At 37.2% G+C, this 20,962-nt stretch overlaps 1 protein-coding gene across 1 annotated transcript in view; it reads right to left on the minus strand.

The window, feature by feature from the left end:
- SYNJ2BP (synaptojanin 2 binding protein) overlaps positions 1-20,962 on the minus strand; it is a 38,190-nt gene that overhangs the window by 9,250 nt on the left and 7,978 nt on the right. The window contains exon 2 of the mRNA XM_072839114.1: positions 7,923-8,059. Coding sequence (XP_072695215.1) covers positions 7,923-8,059 — 137 coding nt within the window. The remainder of the gene's footprint in view (positions 1-7,922; positions 8,060-20,962) is intronic.

Genomic DNA, 20,962 nt, shown 5'->3' on the forward strand with positions numbered 1-20,962 from the left:
TTACAACTGTACTCTGTAAGACAGCTCCCACATTTTTATCCTTATTTCTACTGCTGGACTTGCCAGGTTCCTGCTGGGTTCCTGTACTGGAATGTTCTGTTACACCTCAATTCAACATATCCAAAGCCTTTTACTTCCCACAAAACCAGACTGTCCCCTATTCCCTTATTGCCACTACCATTACTTCAGACTAAAATGCTGATATTTTAAAACTCCATTCCCTAGCAGTGTTCGCATACAAATACCTTGTTAAATCACATAGCCTAACGTAACACCATCCCTCACATGCTATTTTCTTTCAATTGCCTCTCTTTTTAGACGGTGGATACTTTTAGATGAACTGTTGTGATCACCTTCTTTCTGATTCACTTTCCTCTAGGCCCTCCCCCACTCTTATCCTATTCAGACATTGTCTCCAGATCAAGCCTCCTAAAATAAGATTTTGTTTATACAAAACTGGAAGCAGGGGAAAAGGGAGTATACGCCTGATTTCTCATTCTGCTGTGCAAAGTTCTCCAGGAAGTGGCTCCAACCTACTTCCCCAGTTTAATTTTGCATTATTCCCTTTCCTAAATCCTGTGCTTTAAATCACATAATCCAGTGTCTCTAGGACATAAAACATATCCTTACCTTCATACCTGTGCTCTAGCTATTTCTACCACCTAAATACGCTTCCCTTTTAAAAAATTCTATGTATCTTCCAAGATTAATCTTAAAAAGGTTCAGTCCTGCTATCTATAGTGTAAAAATGAATAGTTTCCTAGTTGATGGACTTTGATTTCATGCTACCAAGCCACCTTCTGATTATGCCTTCCGTTTGTTTGTTGGTAGACATGCCACAGGTAAAGAATTTCAGGAGTCCTAGAATCATCACAATGAATTCTTAACGTCTCAACTTTCTAGTTAATTCCTGGGGGACAGAATCGGTGTGAGACTGCTGACTGTAGTGGGAAGACTTGTGTAACTAACTAATCTAGCCCATGTGATAACTGTATTTCTCATTGTAAGAAAATAGGTATTTTCTCTTAGAGACAGACAAATTAAGTTAGTGATGCGGTCGTGTCAACAAATGCCAAAGATATCAGAGCTCAGAAAAAGAGCCAAGATTCATAGTGATATGAATGCAAGTTGGAGAACTGAGTCACTACATGCCATTCAATGGCAGGAGTACGGAGTTCAAAATCTTCTTTGCAATCACAGTCAATTAATAATTGCCAGCAATCACCACATATTTATTATCATGCCTGGAGCTGTCTCTTCATTCTATATGTACTAACTTATTTAGTCTTCACAATAATCCTATGAGTTAAGAACTTCCATTTTATAGATGATAAAACTTAGAAGGGTATGCAAATTGTTCATGGGCATATAGAATGGAAGTAGTAAAGCCAGGATCCAAATCACCTGGCTGCAAAACCTCCACTTTAAAACACTAACCCACAGAAATTTATATTATAAGCAAGGATTTTATTTCAGCAACATATCACTATCCATCATATTAATATTTTAAATTGAATTTTTACTGGTTTTGCAGTTTCATTAATATCTAATATGTTATACTTTTAAATTTTTAAAGTTTTATATAACAATATAAGCTGTTTATTTTTTAAAATTTTTAAATAATTTTAAATATTTTATTTATTCATGAGAAACAGAGAGAGAGAGAGAGAGAGAGAGAGAGAGAGAAAGGCAGAGACACACGCAGAGGGAGAAGCAGTCTCCATGCAGGGAGCCCAATGTGGGACTTGACCCTGAGTCTCCAGGATCACGCCCTGGGCTGAAGGCGGCGCTAAACCGCTGAGCCGCCCAGGCTGCCCCCAATATAAGGTGTTTCTATATTAATATTTTTATTCATTTGCATATTTTGAAGAAGCATTAAAATTTAGGAAGCTAAAATTTAGTAAAGTGCCAAGTTGTTGACAAGACCTTTACGGATAATTCTGCTGATGTGACTGACTTACTTCTTTGAATCTCCGTATTATATAATGATCATAAAGCTCAAAGTGGACTCTGCCCTATATTGTATCACTTTACATTCTTCTGTAAATAACTTGGAGAGGTTGTATTGCAAAACTCATCATTACAACTCCTATATCCGAAGAGTACTTTGAACAACACTTGAATATAATGAGTATAATAAATGTCACATGAGGGTGCCTGGGTGGCTCAGTCCGTCAAGCAGCTGCCTTCAGCTCGGGTTATGAGCCCAGAGTCCTGGGATTGAGCCCTGCATCAGGCTCCCTGCTCACCGGGGAGTCTGCTTCTCCTTCTCCCTCACCCCTCCTGTTTGTGCTCTCTTGCTCACTTGCTCTCTCTCTCAAATAAATAAAATCTTTAAATAATAAATGTCACATGATTTTCTGAGGCTTGCTTGCAGATTGCGCCCTGCAAATATAACTGACATATTCTCAATATTATACAAAGCCAAAAGGCCTGGAATCTGACCGCCAGTGACTCAGTGTATAACTGTGGTCCTTACCTGAGTCTCCTGCTAACAGGGAAGAAAGACATTAGTGGTATCAGGCAAAAGAAGGTGTCATACAGAGCATAGGCCAATTAGACTAATTATGCCTTTCAACCCTCCTAGTTAGGCCTAAAAGTATTCTAATATAAAAGAACTGTTACTCTAATTACTTAAAAAAAAAAAAAAAAAAAAGACTAACCACCAAATTCCCTAAATATATGTGGAATTCACTCTCTTGGTCCCATCCATACTAATATAGACCAAGGGTTCTCAAAGTGCAATGCTAGAACCAGGAGCATTAACATTCACTGGGGAATTTGAAAGTTAAAAGCAATCCCTCCAAGTGATTCTGAGTGTGAGTTATTTCTAACCTAAACTGCCCAAAACAATCTTTATCTGGTCTCTATACTCAGCCCACTTGCCCTATTTAATACAAATTCTGTGAATACACAGATTTCATCAGTGATTTTCCATTTACCAAAGTAGTGATTTTTTAAATGAGTCTATGGACCCACCACAGAAGATACTGAAGTTAATCCAGTGGGTCAAGGCCAGTATTTAACTGACATTAGAAGAAAACACAACACAGAATGCGTTACATATAGAAGAGCTAAATATTATTTTCTTAAACTTTGCTTCAATTATATGTATGTATGTATGTGCACACTGTGTATTACCTATTATAGGTCATAACTTAAAACACTTGCCTATAGCAGTGCCTCTTACAATTTATTCAGACTTCATTCACACTCAGGATCTTGCTATAATGCAGATTTTGATTCTAATAGGTCTGGGAGGGTTCCTGAGACTGCATTACTAATAAGCTCCCAGATGGTCCTTGGACCTCACTTTTAGTACCAAGAGGTACTCTAAGGAGAAATCTTAAAACGCTGCCAAATTTGCTACTTCAGCTTCCTTAATTCATGGCACGGTTTCACTGAACCTGAAATATGGCAGATTTATAACATGCTAGAAAGTTTTGCTGACTGAATATTCAGAGAATAGGAATGGTGGTGTTCTGCTATCCAGATGGGGAAAAGTATGTTTTTTTTCTTTGCTATGGTTGTTAGCAATCTTTAAAATGAGTCTCCGATTTTCTGCCTTTGGAAATGGTTAAATGGAGTTAAAATTAGTTTTCTTCTTCGTTTTTTAAAGTTTAACTTTTGGGGCACCTGAGTGGCTCAGTCGGTTAAGTGTCTGCCTTTGGTTGAGGTCATGGTCCCAGGGTCCTGGGACTGAGTCCCACATTGGTCTGTTTCTCCCTCTCCCTCTGTGCTCTTTCCTTTCTCTCCCTCAAGTAAATAAATAAAATCTTTAAAAAATAAAATTAAGGGGCACCTGGGTGGCTCGGTGGTTGAGCGTCTGCCTTTGGCTCAGGTTGAGATCCCAGGGTCCTGGGATTGAGTCCCCATTGGGCTCCCCCACAGGGAGCCTGCTTTTCCCTCTGCCTGTGTCTCTGCCTCTCTCTCTCTCTCTGTCTCTGTCTCTCATGAATAAATAAAATATAAAAAAAAATAAATTAAAATTAAAAAAAGTTTAATTAAAAAAAAGTTTAATTTCTCACCTGTGTGACATTTATTTATTTATATATTTGTTTGTTTGTTTATTTATTTATTTTAGAGAGGCAGAGAGAGACAGAGGGCAAGGAAGAATCTCAAGCAATCTCCACAGCCAGTGTGGAGCCCAATACAGGGCTCAGTCTCACAACTCAGATCATGACCTGAGCCAAAATCAAGAGTCAGATGCCTAACCAACTGAGCCACCCAGGTTATCCCAAACTCATTTTCTTTGACGATTAATAATTTTGAATTGCCTCAAGAGCTCTAACTATAGAATAACATCGATATCGATATAAATGCATAAGATGTAGAAAAGGAATGGACTTAATTTAATAAGCATTGACCACTCTGGATATTTTAATTTTTTGCCAAGATCCTGAAATGAATCACAATGAGGGAAGGGGGGGGCTCTTTTTTCATCAGAGTTGAAGAGGGAAAAAAATAGATTATCTAGTTCTAATTAATCAGACCAAACCAAAAAAGTCCGTTATGCTATGATGCATTCACAGAGCAACTAACCTACTGCATACATACTCTGTGCCAGCTACAAACATATAGGCAGGGGGGATCCTAAGCTGGGGATACTGAGCTAGGAGGACAAAGTGCCTCTAGGCATCCTTTGTCTAAAGGATTCCGCATATTCCAATGTCTTTGCAGCCAAGCAGATGAGGGGTTCTGGTGGGTCTTTCCCACTGATTTCTAAGCTATGTGTGAAGGTGAGTGTTTCATTTTTCAAATCATTCCAGAGCACCTGGCATGGTGCTCTGCAGGCTGTCAAGTATAACAGCTATAAATGCTGAGGACTACTCAGCTCTTTCATTCACCAAGTTAAGAATTACACTTGATGAAAACATGAAATGTGGCTGACTAGTGGCCTGATCTGTGCCATTTTGTTATATAAAGGGTTTGGTCAAAAGGGAATATTCATCTATTCAGTGTAATAATTAGCTCATATCACCCTGAACTTCATAAAAATGCAGCATTCACTGAGCATGGACTGTTCTTAACTATCCACCTCCCATCATTTAGGCAGGCACACAACGGAAATGACAAACCTAAGCAGTTTACATTTTTTTCCCCTCAAAAATAAAATCTTTCCCTTGTAACCTATACAAATATTAAATTGCCCTAACCATCACATACAAAATAAACTCTGGGTGAGGAATCTCCATCTCCAGCCCTCATCTCAACTTCAGGTCCTTCTATTAGTAATACCTGTTTTTGTTTTATGGTTGTCAGATGCAATAGGGCCTTAAAAATAATTTATGTTAAAGGAATTTCTTTTCTTCCTCCCCCTCCCATTTTTTTAAGTTTAAACATTCCACAGAGGTCACAAAAAAATGTAATTTAACTTTTAATGAGCAAGAGGGAATTGCATAAGTCATGCAATTATTTAGTTTTACTTGAAATTAAGACAAAACACGGGCATTATTTCAAGAGAAATGGAAAGATTAATTTATTAGTCAATACTAACTCTAGGAAATCTAGATCACTAAATAAGATTTGTATTAGTTATCCAAAATGGATGTGCCAAGGAAGTAACATATTCTTAGTTTGATTATCTAGCAAAAGTTAAAAGAAAGAGCTGGGGCATATTTTACAACATGGAAAAATAGCCTATGTGAAGAGAACAGAAAAACCCATAAAGAATCAAGGAGAATATAAGCTAATAAACAGTTCAGCACCATCATTTTACAGAGACTCCACAGCCAGTATTAGAGCACTTAGTTAAATCAGAGGGAGAGTGAGTTACAAAGGAGACATAACCATTTAATGGTTAATGCCCAATGAGTTCACTTAAGGAGAGAGTGGAAAAGACAGTGAGAAGGTGAGAGAGGCAGTATTTCTTAGGAAAAGGATCTAGAAAGAATTATGTTGGAGCAAACTCTTGATAGGGAGACTGGAGTCATAAATAAGATAGCCCTAGAAAGAAAGAAAGAAGAGAATATGCTGGCCTTCTCCTCTTGTATATGCTCCATCTTTTTCTCTTCAGTCTTCTTTCTTTCTCTTCCTATCTGTTTTACAACTTTTGTCAGGCATTTCCTCCCTCTCTTCTTTCCCATATCTTAATTGTCCAAAACATAAACTTGAATCATTCCTTGTTATATGTCCTATATATATTTGTAATATTTAATATATTGTATAGGTCTTTGTAATATTTCTCATATTTGTTTTACTTTAATAAAGTAAAATCCTGTTTGGTGTAAATTTCAAGGTGAAGAGAGCAGTTTTTTTGACATTTACTTTTTGCTCCATGGACATCCATCTCCTACCATACTCTCTAAAAAAAAAAAAAAAAAACTTGAGTGCCTTCCAATAATTTCTTTTCTCTATGAGGCAATGGTCCACATAAGAAAGGCTGCTCATCTTAGCTTATGTTTAATAAATTCTCTCATACTGAGCTAAATGACCTTTTCCCTCCAATTATACCCTTAAAGACTGATTTGTTTTTATATAAAACCATACAAAATATCTATTAATTAACCATACAACCTTCTGTTTAGATACCTAGTCCTAGCTCCTCATTTACTTCTTAGGAGGCAGTACAGCATACTGATTAAGAGTAGGGGCTCCAAATTCAGACAGATCAGTTTTAGTCCTCTGCCACCTACCAGTTGTGTGACCTTGGGCAAGCTGTTTGACCTCACCAAGACTCAGCTTCCTTAGCAGCAAAGTAGTTATAATAATTGTACTCACCTCATAGGGTTACCACAATATTAAACAAACGTAAAGTTCTCAGCATATTGCTTAGCATATGGTGCTCAAAAACTTCTAACCATTCTCATATAATCTACCCTTTACCAAACCTTTTTGAATAATATGGCTGTCCTCTGAACCCCTATACTTTTCAAATGTAACCCAGGCCCCAGTATTCTGGAGAGAATGTGTTATATGTCACTATGAACTGCATAATTTCTGCCTACATGCTATACCATTAACAACCCACTCTTAAATTTTCCTTAATGTTCCACTCAAGTTGATTTCATGTTTTTAGGAGGTCTTTCTCCAGGGAGCTAATATGAAATAATCTACTTGTAAACCTCACAGTATCATTTTGAGATAAAAGGTATTTATCACTGTTTGTATCTTTCAAATTAATAAACAGGATCTAGGAGAAGGTTAATGGTCTGAAAAGAGGCAAAATAGCTGGTGAGAAGGACAAAAATAGGCTATTACTATCCAAAATACTATATTTATATTCTGGATCAGCCAATCTTTCTGGGCTTGCCTGAATTTCTTAACTTGTTCATTTGTTAAATATATATTGAGCATTGCAAGGATGTAAAAGGTTAAAAAAAAGATCTAGTCCCTGCCCTTGAGAAACTTTTAGAAAAGAATCAAATCAAAGCTCACCATATAGTAAGTGTCTTATTACAAACATTAGCTGAATGAAATGGGAGCACAATGGACAGATACCCAAATGAGAATGCATTCAAATTTTTCATCTTCATGACGGGTGAGAAGGGATTTGAGTCTAAAAAGGAAGCTTAATTTCTACCTTCCTTTTTTGTTTCTTTGGAGTAAAGGAAGACACACATTAATCTTTCAATGAAAGGGAGGTGATAAAGTATAACTGAAAAAGGACAATTGTGGGTTTTAAGTCTCTTTCCCCTACATCAGCCCCTCAACCTTTCCTATTCCCTGTTTTTTGAACTTGGTTAAAGTAGCTTCACATTCTGGACTGAAGATGCCTTGTCTATCAAGTAAGGAATTATCCTCTTTGCTCTATGTTTGGGCAGGAAAAGGTGACTGATCAAGGTCCCTCCCACCATATTCTACAATCCAGATATTTCCAGATCCAAAAAGGCAGGCAGAAATCTTCCCAAGGAAAGGGCTAAGGGTAAGAACTGGGGTCTAGGGAGCAAGAAACAGTGAAGGAGGCCGAAGCCAGTTCTCACCGAGAGGATCTTATCACCCTCCTGGAGCCGCCCATCCAGGGCCGCAGCCCCATTCTCTTTGATGCGGCTGACGTAGATGCCACTGTCGTTGGAGACATACTGCTGATCTGTCCCACCGACGATGTTGAAGCCCAGCCCTGAGAAAATCATGGAGGAGTTGTGAAGGAGATAGTGATGAAGTAGAAAGGGATTAGAGAAGAAAGAGAAAGAGGAGAGGCCTAGTGAGGAGGGGAGGCTGGTGAGTCAAACTGTGATGTAACTGGTCAATAGACACAGGCAAGGTTAGTGAAGAGGATCATCAACAGAGGTCAAGAGTACCCAGAGTTGCCCACTTAGGCCAGGCAAGATTAAAAATACAAACACAGAGATCAACATAGTCTGTTTAGTATAAAAAGAAAGATCTATATTCTAAACTCAGTAAAAGAATAACAGTGATTCTTGTAAGATGTACTTCTGTTCATATTCAATTCTGATTCTGCTGGTGGCATTTAAAGGACCCAATTCTTGACTTTCCTGCTATTAATGTAACAGGGTGAGTTCATAAGAAGCAAATGAACTATCTTTAATTTAGTGGAAGAGAGTTTCCTAATCAAAGTTTCCCCTTCATAGTTCCCTTCTCCCAACATTCAGGACAGTTTGCATATGGAGGTGTTTTGGAAAAAAATGGTCTTAGGAGTTTAATTTATTTTTCTATTTTGAGTGTAGGTGTTGGCAGGAATCCTGGGAACTAGAAAGGCAACTGAGGCTTCATGATAGGACTAAACCACCAAATTTACTTTTTCCTTTTCTATGACCAGTGAAAACAACCATGCATTTGGGTAGTCTGTCAAGTTTTATTCACTGTAGGAAACCAGCTACCCACTGATTAGCAACTCTCCATTCCACCCCCACGCCTAAACCCCTGGCAACCACCCTTCTATTCTTTGCTTCTCTAAGTGACTAATTTAAGTGGGTATAAAATTTCAGTTATACACAATGAATAAGTTCTGGAGATCTGGTGTACAACATGGTGCCTATAGATAACAACAGTGTTATTGTACACTTAAAAATCTATTAAGAGAGTAGATCTCATTTAAGTGTTCTTACCATAACAACAAATTAAAAAAAAAAAAAGATGACTTGTAAAGTGTCATTTCTATGGACCAACCAACCAAGTTGTGGAATTTCACTATTCAAAAATCATTGTTATAAACAGAATTTATCTATGCATTAAAAAGAAAAGGAAAAAAAAAGGAACCTCCCTAGGGTTTTCTGTCAGACACTGTAGAATTCATAGCCATAATGCCAAGAGAAAAGAAACAGTTTGAAAATAAAAAACAAAAATCTGGGGGCACAATTAGAAGGAACAGCCATAATCACTAGCTTATTTATTGATTTCAATAGAAAACAGATACTTAAGGAGACATTTGTGGGCTTTCTAAAAAATTCTCCCCATTGATGGGATGAAAGCTTGTGTGTGAAGCTCACAGTATTAACATAAGTACTAGTAAATCAATCTGCAATGTAAGGAAGCACATGGCCAAAGGGAGAGAAGCAGTAGGAAACAACTCATTTAGGTAGCATACCTTGCATAAAGACTATCTAAGCCAGAGAACTAAAGTGGTTTAAGATACAAGATGGCGGGCAGCCCTGGTGGCGCAGCGGTTTAGCACCGCCTGCAGCCTGGGGTGTGATCCTGGAGACCCTGGATCAAGTCCCACATCAGGCTCTCTGTATGATGCCTGCTTCTCCCTCTGCCTGTGTCTCTGCCTCTCTCGCGCTCTCTCTGAATAAATAAATCTTTAAAAAAAAAAAAAAAAGATACAAGATAGCAAGAGCTCCTTCTGTAAGCTTCCTTGAAGGGTGGGACATGAAAATTTAAGTTACTAAATGGTTCCTCTTAGAACACTCTTAATTTGTATCATAGTGGGTGGGAAGTACTAGAAAGGGGATGGTGGGTAGTTATGAGATAAGAGAGAAAGGTGAGTGAAGCTTGATTACTGAAGGCTTTGAAATCACTTCTAAACTGTGGCAAGTTTGAGCAAGGTGGCTGAGAACAACCAGCCTCACAATACTAGCACAAACTATTTGGAGAAAATCCTTCAAATCTAACATCTTCACCAAATGTTACAGATGACTCTGGGGACTTGGGCAATAGGAGGCACATGGTAAGTAGCTAAATGCAATACAGTAGTTAGAAAGAGGAGGGGATTCGCTACTGGTTAATGAAAGCTACAGAACAGTGTCTAAAAAGGGAGAGTGGAAGAAATCTTACTGAAATTTTCTATAAACATACAAGTATAGTCTACTCTCACCTAAAAATCAAATCAAATAGGCATGTATATAAGGATTGCTACATCAGTTGTAAATGAACTAACCATTTAACACGAAAACTCTGAGACTGACTTGAAGTCTGTTCAGCCAGAACACTCATAGAACTGAAATTACCTATAATTTGAAGCATTACTGAAATAACCAGAGTCACCAAAGCGCTGAGTAGCAGCACTACTGATTCAAACCTGATCACTTACTATGTGTCAAGTACTGTCTTTTGTTCTAAGGAAGACATAAAGCTAACTGGGACAGTCCCTGTTTTAATCACAGAAATTTATCCTTTTCCCTGTCCCTTTCAGATTTTGGAAAAACAAATTAAAGTCTCAAGACCTAGTCACAAATTCAATTCCATAAATGACCAGATATGTGGACTAAAATAAGTCAGTGTACCTCTGATCCTCGGTCTCTTTTTCTGTAACATAAGGATTACAAGTTCTGCCCTCTCTACCTCAAAAGATAATTGCTAGTGTCCAGTAACGTGAAATCTGAAAAAAAAATCCTTTATGACCTACAAAGTATACACTATAAGAGTAGTTGTCAATAAACATTGGTGCCTGCTAATGCCCCAAAATGGATAGTTTGGCAGAGTTCCCTTCAATTTAAAAAGCATCTCATTTTGGAACAATGTGACCATCCTTTCTATAAGGGTAATTAATATAAGAGGTGCTTAGGTGGCTCAGTCGGATAAGGGTTTGCCTTTGGCTCAGGTCATGATACCAGGGTCCTGGGATCGAGCCCTGCATGGGGCTCCCTGCTTAGCAGAAAGTCTGCTTCCCCATTCCTCCTGCTTGTGGTTTCTCTTTAAAATAAATAAATAAATAAATAAAATCTTTAAAAAAAGGGGGGTGGGTGGGTAGTGTAAGAATGTTAGTTGCAGCATGTTTTGTGGCAGGGTGGAACTGATGGCAATTTAGGTATCTATCCATTAGGGAATAGAAAAAATATGGTTAAGAGTTAGAATAGCTGAAAAATCATATACAAGGTAATAGTTTTAAAATGTAATGTCAATAATACAACAATATCTTCTTATAAATTAGAAACGCATACACACAAAACAGTATACCTACTTACAAAAGATGCATTAGAATGGGTACTTATGGGAGAAAGATACAGGATGAAGTTTAGGGATGAAGGGCAAAAATAAAGCCAGAGAGAAACCTTGTATGTACTGATGATGACAATGTGTTATGGAGCTAAAGGATATAATTAATTCAGCTATCATTATCTATAATCCAAAAGAGGGGAGAGGGATAAAGAAAAAAAGACTGGGACTCAAGTGACTTAAAAAAGTGATTGAATGACGAACGTTGGTTATAATGTGACAATAAGTTTTTTAAATGTAATAAGATTAAAATGGGTGCTTGGTCTTAATTTGGAATTTGCATTTAGAAGTCTAAATGCAAAAAAGATCGCATAAGAATGACACCACTGTAGGACTGAGAAAGGAACTTTGTTTTGTTTAAGAGCTTTGTAAAGTTAAACAAGAAATGCCTTTTTGTGGACCCCGCCACTCATCTCCAGGTCTAGAGACTTTGAGCTTCCTTATGCCTAAGAACAGTAACAGCAGAAGAACAGTTAATATTTATTGAGCATTTAATATAGGTACTAGTTTTGTGCTTTACGTATGTTATCACATCTAATCTTTTCAATGAACACGTGAAATGATTATTACATTTTACAGATGAATTTGAAGATGAGGCAAGAGATGAAGTAATTGTACAAAAGGTCACATAGCTCTTCAAAAAGCCAAGACAGTTAAGTCAGGATAGTTGATTCCTGAGGTGTGAATTTTAAACCATTTTGCCATACTTTATCTTTGTAGGAAATAGAAACAACTGCTTTAGGAAAAGAAGTCTGGAGGGTGCCTGGGTGGCTAGTCAGTTAAATGTCTGCCTTTGGCTCAGGTCATGATCTCAGGCTCCTGGGACTGAGCCCAGCAGCGGGTTCTGTGCTCTGCTCGGTAGGGAGTCTGCTTCTCCCTCTCCCTCTGCCCCCACTCGTGCTCTCTTTCTCTCTCTCTTAAATAAAATCTTGAAAGAAAGAAAGAAAGAAAGAAAGAAAGAAAGCAAGCTAAGCAAGGCTGCCTATCTTGAGAGTCAACCTGCCTATGTTGGAATAATCATTGTAGAACAGTTTCCAAGAATATGATATTACAGAGGAAGAACCGGTCATTCTGGAGGTCTGTCACCTTACTCAGAGTCCCTATTGGTTACTTTCAGGCAAGAGAAGGAAAAACTCTTCATGTATTTTAGATTTTTGTCTATAAAATCTAAAAGTTATAAAGTAAAAAAACAAAAAAACCCCAAAAAAACCCAAAACCAACAATATTTAGCCATATTATGCTGGAAACAATTCTAGACATAATTAAAATGAAACAAAACAGTCCATTAACACCAACAATGGTAGCCCCTTGTTGAATTATGAATACCTGACTGACAAACACCCTATTTCCCCCCATCAACCTGCAGGTTTCTCTATCCCAAGATAATCTCAATTTTCCCTAGGTGTCAATCAAACTCGTTTGTTTGCTTAATGGTAAAATATATGTAACATAAAATTTAACTTTTTAGCCATTTTTAACTGTATAATTCAGCAGCATTAAGTACATGCACAATGTTGTACAACCACCACCACTAACCAGATCTACACCATTTTCATCATCCCAAACAAAAATTCTGTACACACTGGACTGTAACTCCTCCCTTCTCTTCACCCCTGGTAACTTTATGTCTCTAGGAGTTTGCCTATTCTATATACCTTATATAAGTGGAATCTTACAATACTTGTTCTTTTGTGACTTGCTTTTTTTCACTTAGCATAGTATCTTCCAGGTTCACTTATGTTGTAACATGTATCAGAATTTCATTCCTTGGGATCCCTGGGTGGTGCAGGGGTTTGGCGCCTGCCTTTGGCCCAGGGCGCGATCCTGGAGACCGGGGATCGAGTCTCACGTCGGGCTCCTGGTGCATGGAGCCTGCTTCTCCCTCTGCCTGTGTCTCTGCCTCTCTCTCTCTCTCTCTGTGTAACTATCATAAGTAAATAAAAATTTAAAAAAAAAAATAAAAAAAAAAGAATTTCATTCTTTTTACAAGTTAAATAATAATCTATTGTATGTACATGCCACATTTTGTGTATCCAGTCATCTATCAATGGACATTTGGTTGTTTCCACATTTTGGCTATTGTGAATAATGCTATGAACACTGGTGTAGAAGTATCTGTTTTGAGTCCCTGCTTTCAATTCTTTTGGGCAATTATCTAGGAACTGAATTGCTGGATCACATGGCAATTTTTTTGATAATTTAAGGAATTATTCAACTGTTTCCCTGAACAGCTGCATCATTTTACATTCCAACAAGCAATGCCCAGGGTTCCAATTTCTCCATATCCTCACCAATACTATTTATCTTTGCTTGTCTTCTGGAGAAAAGTCATTCTAGTGGATGTGAAGTAGTATGTCGTTATGGTTTTGATTTTACTTTCCTAAGGCCAGTGATATTGAATATCTTTTCTTGAGTTTACTGGCCATTTGAATATCATCTCTGGAGAAACATCCTCCAAGACCTTCACTTATTTTGAATTGTTTTGTTGTTGTTGAGTTGTTAAGAGTTCTTTATATTCTGGATATTAATCCATTATCACATGTAAGACTTGCGAATATCTCTCATTCTGTGTATCTTTAAATCTCTTTAGTGTCTTTGGATGCACAAAATTTTTAATTTTTGGTAAAACCCAAATTATTTTTTTCTTTTGTTGCCTGTGAATTTGATGTTATATTCAAAAAATCAACAAACCAGGACGCCTGGGTGGGTTAGTGGTTGAGCGTCTGCCTTTGGCTTGGGGCATGATCCTGGAGTTCCAGGATTGAGATCCTGGGATCACACCCTGAGCCAAAGGCAGACGCTCAACTGCTGAGCCACCCAGGCATCCCTATAAGTATTATTGTATTTGATGCTTTTGTATATGGATTTAATTTCCTTTTCATATTGTTTATTGTTAATGTATAGAAACTAAACTGATTTTGTGTGTTGAGTTTGTATCCTGCAACTTTGCTGAATTTGTTATAGATTCTAACAAGTTTTGTTTGTGGAACCTTTAGAGTTTACTACATGTAAGATTATGTTATTTGTGAATAGAGACAATTTTACTTCTTCCTTTTCAATCTGTATACCTTTTCTTGCCTAATCATTTTGGTTAGAACTTTTAATATCATGTTGAACAGAAATGGTGAAAGAAGACACCTTTGTTTTGTTCCTGATCTTAGCTTTCACGCTTACATAAGTAAGTATGATGTTAGCTATGGATTCTGCATACATGGCCTTTATCATATTGAGGAAGTTCCCTCCCATTCCTACTTTGTTTTTAACAAGGAAAGGTGTTGAATATCTTCAAATGCTTTTTCTGTATCTGCTGAGATGATCATGTTAGTTTTTCCTTCATTCTATTAATATAATTACACCGAGTGATTTTCTTTCACTGAATCTTCTGCATTCATGGAGTAAATCCCATTTTGTCATAGCATATATTTCTCTTAATGTGTTGTTGAATTAAAACAGTGTAGCTCGATGATCACCCTTAGTAGTCCATGTGGAGGCAATTTCTGATCACAACCACAGGAAGTACAACCCAAGCAGAACCTACTAGCTTCACTGAGTTGATGAAATGGGGATTAAAGTTTGAAGAGGGTGAGGTCGCTGAAAGCTGCAGGGCAAAGTTCTGCAAAAGAGGAATGTACGCAGAAAAAGAGATCCAGGTATCTGCATGAGTCTTTACCCAATACTGGCCCATGCGTATGTTGAGTCAAACTCCACAAAGCCAGAAAAACAAAAACTAGGAATTTGTATGCTGAATAAGTCTCAGAGTTCACAAAGTGTAGGGAGATTTTCAAGTTCTGTCCAGCCAGAATGGAAATCTTCAATGGTTCCCTTGAAAATTCTGTGGACACTAAGAGCATACCTCATTTGTAGAGCTGAACTATACCTAAAGTAAATGCTACTTTAGAGTAAGAAAAGGTTATAAACAGGACTTCAGGAGGTCAAATTCATCTACAAGTTACTTAACTGTCTGCTAAACAAAGTTTAACATTATAACATTAACAATGGTAATGTAATAAAACAAAATACAGATATGCAACAATGTAATATTCACAACATTCAGAATCTAATTAAAAATTAACATGCTAAGAAGCAAGAAAACATGACCCATAATCAAGAGAAAAATCAGTCATTAGAAACAAAGCCAGAAATAATAAAGGATGAAATGGGCAGACAAGGATGTTTAAAAGGCTATTGTAGCTATGTGAAGATAAAAGTCAAACATAATGACAAAATGGAAGATTTTTTTCAAGTCTTAATCTACTGAGTTGATTTTTGTATATGGTATAAAATAGCAGTTGTTTCATTCTTATGCATGTTTGCATGTCTTTGCATTCTGTCTAGTTTTCCTAACACCATTTTTGAAGAGACTATCCTTTCCCTATTGTATATTCTTAGTCCCTCTGTCATTAACTAATTGACCATACATGCATGGGTTTATTCCTGAGTTCTCTATTCTGTTCCATTGATGTAATGTATGAAAATGGAAGATTAAAAAAAAAAAGAAAGAAACTTACAGGTTTGAAAATTACAATGTCTGAAAGGAAAAATATACTTGATGTGATTAACAGCAGATTTAATACCACAGAGGAAAAGATCAATGAATCTGAAGACTTAGAAGGGAAACCACAGTAACATGTAGGATAACGGCAATACATAACTGGAGTTCCAGAAGAAGAGGAAAAAAGGAAACAAAAAATATTCAAAAACCACAATTGGCTTGGGTGCCTGGGTGCTTCGGTCAGTTAAGTATCTGCCTTTGGCTCAAGTCATGATCCCAGGGTCCTGGAATAGAACCCCACATCAGGCTTCCTAATCAGTGGGAGCCTGCTTTTCCCTCTTTCCACTTGTGTTCTCTGTCATTAGCTCTGCTCTATTAAAAAAAACAAAAACAAACAAAAAAACACAACTGTTTCAAATTTGCAAAAAATATACACAAACAGATCCAAGAAGCTCAACTAACTCCAATCAGAATAAACACACACACACAAAAAACCCCAGCAAAGTATATCATAACCACATTCTTAAAAACCAAATATAAAACGAATCTTAAAAGGAGTCAAAGGAAAAAAGGGCACATGAGTACTAAGTTGCAAAGATGAGAATGACAAGTCTTCTCAGAAACTATACATGCTGTAAGGCAATGAAACATCATCTTTAAAAAGCTAAAAGAAAAATAAAGATCAACTTAGAATTTTATATCCAATGAATATAGCATTCAAAAAGAACAGCAAAATAAATATTTTTTAGAAAAACAAAAGTTGCAAGAATTTGTCACAAGATCCATACTATGATAAATGTTAAATCTTTCAGGCAAAAGAGAAATAATATTGAATAGAAACTGGATCATATAAAGGAATGAATACTACCAGAAATCATGAATACATGGGTAAATACAATTTAAAATGAAAGGGAAGGACATAGATACACTAAACAGCTGGATGGGCCCTTTAAATATAAAGCAGACTTCAGAAGATGGAATAGGGACAATTCCTAAAGAAAAAGGAGTCAATTTATCAAGATGACATTAAAGCATTAAATCTGAATGGACACAAATAACAGAAATTAAATATTTATGGAGCAAACACAAGGCAAATAAAAAAATGACAGTTCTAAGTTTCAACACTTCTCTCCCTATAATTGATAGAACAAGTAAACAGAAAAATCAGTAAGAATACAAAACACTTGAGCAACACTAAGAACCAACCTGACCTAATTTATCTTTTACAGAACAAAACACCCAACAACTATGGAATAAACATTCCTTTCTAATGTATAGGTAATATTCACAAAGATTGACCATAGACTGCTCTATAAGTCTGTCTCGATAAATTTCAATAGACCTAAATTAGAAATCAGCAAAAATAATGGTTTCTTTTATTGGGCTGCCGTAAAAATAAATACCATAGACTACATAGTTGAAATTTCTTTTCTGGAAGCTTGGGAAGTCTGAAACCAAAGTACCGGGGATCCCTGGGTGGCTCAGCGGTTGCATCTGCCTTGGGCCCAGGGCCTGATCCTGGAGTCCCGGGATCAAGTCCCACATCGGGCTCCCTGCATGGAGCCTGCTTCTCCCTTTGCCTGTGTCTCTGCCTCTCTCTATCTCTCATGAATAAATAAATAAAATCTTAAAATAATAATAATAAAAATAAGATAAATAATAAAACCAAAGTACCAACAAGACAATTTCATGCTTAGGCCTCCTCTTGACTTATAGGTGGCCACCATCTCACTATGTGCTTCTTTGTGCATGTGCAGAGAGAGAGAGGAGTTCTCTGGGTTTCTATAAGGACACTAATTCTACAGGATCAAAGCCCCATCCTTAACTTCTTTTAACTTTAATCACTTCTGTAAAGGCCTTATCTCCAAATATAGTCACACTGAGGGTTAAGGCTTCAACATATGAATTTGGAGGCGGGGCGGGGCGGGGGGGGGGTAGGGGGAGGACACAAACATTCAATTCATAACAGTAAAATATTGTGGGATGCCTGGGTGGCTCAGTGGCTGGGTATCTGCCTTGGCTCAAGGCGTGATCCTGGGATTCGGAATCGAGTCCCCATTGGGCTCCTTGTGGGGAGCCTGCTTCTCCCTCTGCCTGTGTCTTTGCCTCTCTCTCTCTCTCTCTCTGTGTGTGTCTCTCGTGAATAAATAAATAAAGTCTTAAAAAGAAAAACCCAAACAATAAGATATTGGAAAAAAAAAAATCTCTCAATGTTTGGTAAACAAATAACCCATGAGTAAAAGATTAAACTATAAGGGAAAATAAAAAACACTGTAGTTGAATGACAAAGACAATGAAATCACAGTGTATTAAAAATTGTGGGATGTAGCCAAAGGAACAGTTAGAGGAAAATTTGTAGCTTTACATACTCACAGAATAAAAAAAAAAGGTACAAAATCAATGACATCAATTTCTAACTTAAGAAGCTAGGAAAAGGGCAGCCCAGGTGGCTCAGTGGTTTAAGGCCACCTTCGGCCCAGGGTGTGGTCCTGGAGACCCAGGATGGGTCCCACGTCGGGCTCCCTGCATGGAGCCTGCTTGTCCCTCTGCCAGTGTCTGTGCGTCTCTTTCTCTGTGTGTGTCTCTCATGAATAAATAAATAAAATATTTATTTTTTAAAAAGCTAGAAAAAGAAGACTAAGATCAATCTTCCTTTTTTGTTCTTCTTCTGGAACTCCAGTTATATATTGCCATTATCCTACATGTTACTGTGGCTTCCCTTCTAGGTCTTCAGGTTCATTGATCTTAGTCTTCTAAGGACTAAAGGAAGTAAAAAAAAGAAAATAATACAGTGAAAAAAATTTAACAGAGCCAAAGGACAGTTCTTTAAAGGATTAATAAGGTTGATGAATTGGTAGCAAGACTAATCCAGCATATGTAATTTATGAATTAGCAATTTCAGGAATACCAAATGGATTATTACTATATATTCTAAAGATATTAAAATAAGAATATTATGAATAATAATGGTATTTTCAATAAAATGGGAGAATTCTTTTTTTTTTTTTTAAAGATTTTATTTATTTATTCATGAGAGACGCACAGAGAGAGAGAGGGGCAGAGACACAGGCAGAGGGAGAAGCAGGCTCCATGCAGAGAGCCTGACGTGGGACTCAATCCAGGGTCTCCAGGATCATGCCCTGGGCCAAAGGCCACGCTAAACCGCTGAGCCACCCAGTCTGCCCAAATGGGAGAATTCTTTAAAAAAAAAAAAAATCACAAATTATCAAAACTGACTCAAGAAGAAACAGAATATTTGAATATCCTCATATCTATTAAAAATATCTCCAACCATGTTAAAGATACTGAATTCACAATAAAAAATATTCCCACAAAGACTACTTCAGGCCTAGAATGTTACACTAGTGTATAATAGCAAACATTTAAGGAAGAAATAATTCCCTTATGCAAAAAAAAAAAAAAAAATCCACGATAAGTTTCTCAGCCCATTTTATGAGAATAAGTTAACCTTGATACTAAGGAGGTGGGGGGGTGGGGAGTGAAATAGGTGATGGGAATTAAGGAGTGCATCTGTCCTGATGAGCACTGGGTGTTGTATAGAATTACTGAATCACTATACTGTACACCTGAAATTAATATTCTATAGTATGTTAACTATACTAGAATTAAAATTAAAAAATGTTTTTTAAAGATATTATTTATTTGAGACAGAGTACACATGAGAATGAGCAGGGGGAAGAGCTGAGGAAGCTCGACTCAGGACTCGATCCCAGGACCCTGGGATCATGACCTAAGCTGAAGGCAGCTGCCTAACTGAGTCACCCAGGCACCCCTAAAAATTATTTAATTAATAACTATTACTTCCCTGTTTTTTACCCTTACACACACAGCTGTTCCATATCTCCATGACTTTGTCTTCTTCCCTTTACCTGGAAACATACTTCACTGTAATTACATGTTTAATGATCTCTTCACCCTACTACAATAATTAGTTCCAATTATGAATAAACTGCTATAAACATTTGTGCACAGGTAACTGGCTTTTGTTCATTTTTATGTCTCCTGTGCCCATACAGCACCTCCTAAATATACAGACCTCAGCCTGTGTCAAATGACTGTTAATGCCATTGGAAATAACACCCAGGCCAGGAACTCCTAACATTTCTAGTTCTAAGGAAATCTAGCAAGGTTTAAAAATGTCTCTGTAAGACTCTAGTAAGCTTTTTCATAACCCTAAAAAAGGCGGCACAAAAGAAAAAGAAAAATATAGAAGGGAAAGGCCAATGACTTTAAAATTCCTATGACACAGGTCACTCTGCCTTTCCTGGATGACTTACCTCCTATCTTGCTGAAGTCTATTCTCCACATAGCAGAGGTAATGGTAGGCACCATTTAAGCACTTTAAATGAATTGAGTTATCTTTTGGTAAAATGCTTAGAACAGTGCCTGGTACAGAGTCTGTTATATAAAATTATTTGTAAAACAAAGAAATTCATTTAAGTCTCACAACTCCATGAGTAGGTTCGAGTAATGCTCTCATCTAAGGAAAATGAGGCATATAGAAAGAAGTGTGGTAACTTACCCAAGGTCACACAGCTAGTAACTCCGCATTCTGGCTCTTAATCACTATGCTCTGCTGCTCACTGAAATTATATTAAAATTCAATTCTCTTCTGTATCCACAGTATCTAGCAAAAAAACCCATGCCCTATAGTCGCTGCTCAATAAATATGTGTGGATTTAAAGAATGAAAGAATGATTCAAATGTGTGACTGAAGAGATGAAAAGACTAAGTATATTTTCATTCAAAACTATTATATGCTCTACAGAAATCCTCTGGTGCAAAGATAAAATATGTCACTTGTTCTTTGCTACCTCGTCCACAAGACATGAACAAGTAAATATCTACTGACAAATAGAAAGAGGGAAAAATCTTTAACACTGAAGGAACAAAAAGATGGTGTAACAACCCAAAAACATGTTATGCCCATATCACAATGCTCCATCTCCTGGGAGCAACAAAGAATATGGCTTCCCAAAGATGGTTCAGGCAGTACCTGCCAGGATGTATACGAGGACCTCTTTTTATTACTCTGTAAAAGATTCAAAGTAAAGGAAGCATTGCCAAGTGAGTCACTCAAAAGGACATTGAGGAAGTAGGCCCTATGCACCT

Source organism: Canis lupus, chromosome 9, assembly GCF_048164855.1.
Source record: "Canis lupus baileyi chromosome 9, mCanLup2.hap1, whole genome shotgun sequence".
Lineage (NCBI taxonomy): Eukaryota > Metazoa > Chordata > Mammalia > Carnivora > Canidae > Canis > Canis lupus.